Source organism: Anolis sagrei, chromosome 1 (assembly GCF_037176765.1).
Source record: "Anolis sagrei isolate rAnoSag1 chromosome 1, rAnoSag1.mat, whole genome shotgun sequence".
NCBI classification, from domain to species: Eukaryota; Metazoa; Chordata; class Lepidosauria; order Squamata; family Dactyloidae; genus Anolis; species Anolis sagrei.
The window spans coordinates 134,539,825-134,547,232 of record NC_090021.1 but is presented as its reverse complement, the minus strand read 5'-3'; the positions used below and the strand labels follow the sequence as shown (position 1 = coordinate 134,547,232).

General features: G+C 38.7%; 1 protein-coding gene across 1 annotated transcript; it reads right to left on the bottom strand.

Moving 5' to 3' along the window:
- Positions 1 to 1,172: 1,172 nt before the first annotated feature.
- On the bottom strand, positions 1,173 to 1,828 carry MSGN1 (mesogenin 1). Its single transcript, XM_060755032.2, is given in 2 exon segments — positions 1,173 to 1,765; positions 1,768 to 1,828. Coding segments are annotated over 2 exon segments (654 nt in total).
- Positions 1,829 to 7,408: the final 5,580 nt, after the last annotated feature.

Below are 7,408 nucleotides of genomic sequence, written 5' to 3'. Positions count from 1 at the left end.
TTCCTGTTTACCTATCCTTTGCATGGGACTTTTATAAAGCTCTTGGAAAAAGTTACTATTTTTGACCATAATCCCAGCCAGTGGCTATGCTGTCTGGGAATAATGGAAGTTTTTGTCCAAAAAAATATGTTTTCCAATTCTCGCTCTTACATCTGCTTACAAATCAAAGACTAAACAAGAAACAACTTTCCACACACACCCCAAACCCCCTAAATTAGTTTCTTTCTGGATCTGGTTACTATACCTTTGTTATGCAACTGTATCAATTGATTTTTTCTAATAATAATAAATAATAATAAGCAATTTTGCATTTACAAAACAATAAAGGCCTACAGAGGGCCCTTCCACACAGCCATATAACCCAGGATATCAAGGCAGAAAATCCCACAACACCTGCTTTGAACTGGGCTATCTGAGTCCACACTGCCATATATCCCAGTTCAAAGCAAATAATGTGGGATTTTATTCAGCTGTGTAGAAGGGGACAGAGTTAAGTCAGCACGGTCAGTTCACTTTGTATTATGAAAATAACTAGTCTGAGCCGATTTCATGACATTTGACAATAAATACTTTCTAAAGATTAGTACTAAGAACAGTTAAAAAAATTATCAACCGGAATCATGAATCCAATCTCTTAAATCAGGGATCTAATACACATAATTCTTGGACACAATTTTATTTCAAAGCTACCCACCCTCAGTTTTTGTGGAGTATTCATTAAGCAGCAAGTCTTCAGCTAAGCACACATATTTTCCTTCTGCTAATATAAAGTGCCTATCAACCCATAGACATAATTAAAATATATACATATACACAGTGATTTGGGAATACCACACCATTATAAAACAGACAGAAAATGTGGTCACCTATGATTGTAGAGAGAGTCATGAACTACATGCCCCATCAGAACCAATATTGTCATAATGATTTCCAATCCAGGTCCCATGGGTTCCATCTTTGTTGCAGCCCAAGAAACAAGCAACAACAGCCGTGCCTGATCTCTCACCATACAGTTGTGGACATTCCTGCAGAATAGTCAGTACAACACAATTGTTCTATTGAATAGTTCCAATGGAAATGTCAACTTGTAAAAGAAAGAGGGAAAATTGAGAAATCCAGGAAAAGGGGGAAGGATTTGTTCTTTTTCAGACTGAGAAGACGTGGAAAGGTCTTCAAGGCATCTGACCTTGCTTGACATTGTTCACCATGTCCGTGAGCTCACTGATGTACTTGATAGTGTATTTCAGAGTCTGTATCTTGGTGAGAGGCTGGCCTCTTTGGCTGTAGACGGGAGGCAAATAGTTGCGGAGAGTGTGCAGAGCCTCTGCCAAGGTCCTCATCCTCAGCTTCTCCCTTTCGCTGGCCTTCCTTCTGCGTTGGACCGACATCCTGACCGTGGAGCCTTTCTGGCCTTTGATGCCCTGTCCAGGACCTGGAAGGTACATGTAAGGAAACTCCATCAAGGGGTAGTTACCTCTTAAGTTGTCGTTGCTGTTGTTGCTGAGGACACTTTCAGTCCTGTCGCTGGTGGCACTACTGCTGTGGCTGTTGGCACAGGGCATCTCCATCATGAGTGGATAAGGAGAAGAGGAGTACGATTCAAAGGAAGGGGATGGAGACATGCTCAGAGGGGATGAGTTCTGGCTGAGCTCCAAAGGCCCTGCTCCTGCCCCAGCTGAAGCATTCTTCCAGTCCCACGAAGTAAAGAAAGAAGGGTTCTCAGAGTCCATGTTCCCATCCATGAATCTCCAACGTGTCCTGGAGTTTGGGTGGAAAGCTTGAGAGATGGGGAAGCAGCAGCAGCAGATAATTTTCCTGTGGGCCACATGCAAGCCAAGTCTGCGGGTTTGGGTCTAGAGAGACCCTTTTTATGACAAAGGGGGTGGGTAAGTTGACAAGTGAGAAAGTGGGAAACGGGGCTGGGGTGTGAGGAATTCAAAGGAATGCAAGCATCAACAAGGAAAATGAACTCCCCGGCGTGTTACCTTCTCCTTTATGATAATTGCCAACCTTTGGCTAAAACCCATTTAAGCCAACTAACAGGCAACAGTGAATCAATGAAGGAAGGAGGGGGGAGATTATCAGCCTTGTAACAAAACCAATTGAACCTTTCTTATCTTCATTTAACACTGCCCTGGGGAATAACAGGCGGTAGGTCGGAAAGGAAACAGAGAAAGTAAGCCAGGGGTTTAATGCTTACTATTTCAGACTTTGCATTATGCTTTAGGTCTGTCTCCAAGTACAAACCTTCAAAACAATGACATATTTATTTATGCTGAATGTTTCATTTTTAAAAGAAATTCAAAAGCAAACGTTTTGAAAAGCTTTCCAAATTATTATCTACCCAGCCTTTATTCATACCTAACACTTAACAATACATTTTCATGGTTACATCACAAAATGCAAATACTAACTCTTGCTTACTCTCCACAACTGAATGGCATTGATATCTGACCTATAGTAATTTCCTGTTATTGTTCCACCTTTATGAAATCTCTCTGCAAAAGCCATACGAAATGCAGCATTTTCAAAAGAGTTTTAAACCATTAATTATTTCAGCTCACTTCTCCTTCAAGGTTTTATAGTAGTTTGGATTTGAAACTACTAAATGGTTTTAATTCATCCAGAAGGGCATAGTACTAGGCTGTATATCATTTCAGGCAAAATTTCTAAATGAGTTGTTTGTAGTCAACTCTAATGTTATGTTTTCTGTTCCTTTCCTATAAATTTCATTCTGAAGACTTTCCCCCCCCCTAAAGATGCCAAATTTGTTTTTAATATCTGCTTTGAACTGGGTTATCTTACAATGTGGTATTTTCTGCCTTGATATTCTGGGATATAGGACTGTGTGGAAGGGCCCCCTGTTCAAAGCAGATATTGTGGTATTTTCTGTCTTGGTATTCTGGGTTATATGGCTGTGCAGAAGGGCCCTCAGTTGAATTTTCCCAGCTTATCTACATACTAGTATCTCTGGAACCAAGTGACAGAATAGGAAGTCCTTGTTCAGATCACACCTTGATAAAAAGAGAGAAAATATCTCTTCATTTTTGCATCTGAAAACTTTAGTAGTTACTTGCATCCTGGCTCCTTTGTATGGGGAAGGGCTAAGCTCTCAAAACATGCTGCAAGTACATATTTAAAATCTTCTAATGTTTGACATTGTAAATGATGCAACCACAAGGTAAAATACAGAAATATTTCCCATATATATTTTTACAAATAGAATAATTGGTCCAAATTGAATTGTTAATCCCAAGTGAAAATCCCATTGAATCAACTGAACTGGAGTACTGGTCAAAGGACATTTAATAGAATACCAAGTCTGCAAATTTTGTGTTTTGTTTGTTTGCTTGTCTGGTTTTTAATGCAATACAACTGGTTTGGTTCGCTCCTGACATGTTAAATAAATAACTGAACTGACGTAAGGTTTGATTCATCAGATTCTCGTTGATTCAGTGAGCCTATTCTAATCGGGACCAAGTTAAGGCTCCAAAAACCATGATCTTTTCTTTTCACTGAATATCAATAATAAATAAATAAATAAATAAATAAATAAATAAATAAATAAATAAATAAACTTTATTTATATTCTGCTCTATCTCCCCAAAGGGACTCCGGGCAGATTCCAAACATAAAAGGCAAACATTCAATGCCCGAGTACAACAAGAATATATCCATACTAACAAAATGTATACAACATATAAATACGAATTATAACTTAACAAACTAGAATTAAATAAAAAGCACATCAAACATCAAATGGAAACAATAATTCCAAGATACAGATTTCAGTAGGCCCTTTCTCCTAGCCAACCTAGAAAAGCTAAGACTCCAAAGCCATGATTTTAACACTCATTTTTAAAGTATTTATTTAGAGACAAAGGTCTATCTTTGGTCTTTCCATTTCCATAAAGCCAATCTGGGAAGAAGACCCCCTTTTGTCATTTCGGTAATTTAATAATGCTGAAGGCTGTTGAGTCATGAAGCTAATATCACAGGTATGCTCAATGACACTTGCAAAAAGGGCGATGGCATTTTCTGCCTCAATGAAAGGTTTATTTTTCACTCCAGTAATTTATTCAGCCATCTGTAGCCAAATGTTCATTCTTCACTCATTGCCTTTCATGCTTATAATGAGTTCCTTAGTCACGTTTTGAGTAGCTTTTTAGAACTCAAGATTTTAAGAAAGGGGCGTTTGTTTGCACTGTTTCAAACTGTTTGAATTTCAAGTTTTAAAGTATTATTCATATTTTTAATAGCTTGTTGATACTGTTTATCCTCTGCGCATTTCGACTGTACTTATTTTAATCTCTAAGCTATTATCCGTCTAGGTTTTGTGGGGAATATGCCGTATAGATGATGGTGGTGGCGATGATGGATTTAGAAGAGACTAAAACAAATAAACATAAGTACTACAATTTCACCATTTCTCTTCCCATAATGCCAAGAAGAATACTAATTTTCTTATCAAAGAAGCAAAAAAAATGATCAGTGGTTTGAGTTGGTAAAAAGCAGCCACCTGAGTTGTTCTGCCTTTTTTTGTATCAGAGGCACTAGACATCTGAATATCATTTGTATGAAAAAGATGGTGCTGTTTTGAATTATTTTCCTTCCCTTTGTGATATCTGGTTGTTACTGTGGGAAAATGATGCTGGATGAGATAGGCATTTGGTCTAAATACACATGGCTCCATTTACGTTCATATATTTGTTCTATTGCTTTTGTATAATAATAAAGGATAGAAACCTGGCACTGCGGTGAGACTACATATTGTGTAGTTTTCCAGATGCTTCTGAAATGGGTTGCTGTAAGTTTTCCAGGCTGTATGGCCATGTTCCAGAAGCATTTTCTCCTGACGTTTGACCCACATCTATGGCAGGTATCCTCAGAGGCTGTGAGGTCTGTTGGAAAGTAGGCATAAATCAAGGGAACTACAGACTGCATAGAGAAGCTGATGAAGAAACACAACCTACAAACTATCTACAGACCCATGAAGAAAATCCAACAAATGCTATGTTCAGCAAAGGACAAAAGGGATCCTCTCACCTCTACAGGAGTCTCCCATATACCATGCAGTTGTGGACAAGTCTACAGAGGGACCACCAAATGCAGTGTTGCCCAAACACGAATCAAGGAACATGAAAGACACTGCAGACTACTTCAACCTGAGAAGTCAGCCATAGCAGAGCACCTGATGAACCAACCTGGACACAGAATACTATTTGAGAACACAGAAATGCTGGACCTCTCTAACAACCACCATGTCAGACTACACAGAGAAGCCACTGAAATCCACAAGCATGTGGACAATTTCAACAGAAAGGAGGAATCCATGAAAATGAACAAAATCTGGCTACCAGTATTAAAAAAAACCTCTAAAATCAGGACAGTAAAGAAGGAACAACAGAAAAAAGGATAATTCCAGACAAGAAACAATCAGGGCCAGATAATCATCTCCCAACAAAGGATTCCCCCAGGCAGGAAGCAGTCAAGCTTTGAAGCTACAAGGCTATTCAATGCTAATCAAGGTGGCCAATTGCAACATTCACACTTGGCTCGAATAGACAAGAGGTCTTCCTCCCACCTTGGACATTCAACAGATATATAAACCCCACTTCCTAGTTTCACAACCTCTGAGGATGTGGGTGAAATGTCAGGAGAGAATGCTTCTGAAACATGGCCATACAGCCTAGAAAATGCACAGCAACCCAGTGATTCCAGCCATGAAAGCCTTCAACAACACGTTTCTGAACTGCATCTCCTAAAATACCTAACTTTCGGAGAGATGGAGGCAGGGTATAAAAATAAAGTTGTTATTATTATTATTATTATTATTATTATTATTATTATTATTAATGTTGTCAATGGTGAGTAAGGCTAGAAGTTGTAACTGAACAACATTTGTAGGACAATTCCCACTTCTACTTTAGAGGCAATCAATTTAAACCAATTTTCTTGTAACTAACTCCTATTTAAGATGATGGAGAACCAACATCTGAAGAGACACATAAATCATTGTGCTAAAAATCTTCTTGTTATGTGCAACCAAGTCAGTTCCAACTTATGAAAGATTTTCTTGGTAAGATTTATTCATTCACTCAGATGAGCTTTGCTATAGTTTTTCTATAAGGCTGAGGTTTGGGGGAGCCAATCCTGCTGGTTTCTGTAGTTGTTTTTCTGGTGTTTTTCTGGTGTCTTATCCACTACGCCAGTGGTTCCCAACTTTTGGTCCTCCAGGTATTTTGGACTTCAACTCTCAGAAATCCGAGCCATCTTACTAGCTGTTAAGGATTGTGGGAGCTGAAGTCCAAAACACCTGGAGGTCTAAAGGTTGGGAACCACTGCACTACGCCATGCTGTGTCATAGCAGTTCTTACCTAGGACAATAGCAGTTCCTTTGGCCTGTATCAATTATTCATCATATTTGATAAAATTCTGACATATCTCAGCCAAACTGAGTACCTTTCGGGGTTGAAATAGAGCAGGGTAAAAAACCAGTAAATAAATAAAATAAATAAATACTAACTATATTCAATAATATATTTTTAAAATTAGGTTTTATCTATTCTAAAATGCATTTAATAATAATAATAATAATAATAATAATAATAATAATAATAACTTTATTTATATACCACCCTATCTCCCCAAGAGGACTGAGAGCAGTTTCCAACATAGGGTAAAACATTCAATTGCCAAATGACACAAAAAACATACACAAATGAAACATTGCAAAACATAAACAGAAATCATATTATAACAATCACAAACATTCAAACATTTAGTTTCTGCAGCAGTTAAGAAGAAAAAGATATCACTTGAATAACCAATGTACAACCAACAAATTATATCAAAAGCAAAACAGACACACCAACAATAAAACGTTGAAGGGAAAAATGTGTCTAGATCCAGGGCAGTCATGCTACCACTCTATTCTGCATTGGTTAGACCACACCTGGAATATGTCCAGAAGAGGGCGATGAAAATGATCAAGGGTCTGGAGAACAAGCCCTATGAGGAGTGGCTTTAAGAGCTGGACATGTTTAGCCTTCTGAAGAGAAGGCTGAGAGGAGACATGATGAGGATCATGTATAAATATGTGAGGGGAAGTCATAGGGAGGAAGGAGGAGGCTTGTTTTCTGCTGCCTTGGAGACTAGGACACGGAACAATGGCTTCAAACTACAGGAAAGGAGATTCCACCTGAACATGAGGAAGAACTTCCTGACTGTGAGAGCTGTTCAGCAGTGGAACTCTCTGCCCCTGAGGGTGATGGAGGTGCCTCCTTTGGAGGCTTTTAAGCAGAGGCTGGATGGCCATCTGTTGGGGGTGCTTTGAATGTGATTTTCCTGCTTCTTGGCAGTGGGTTGGCACACGAGGTCTCTTCCAACTCAGTGATTCTATGATTCT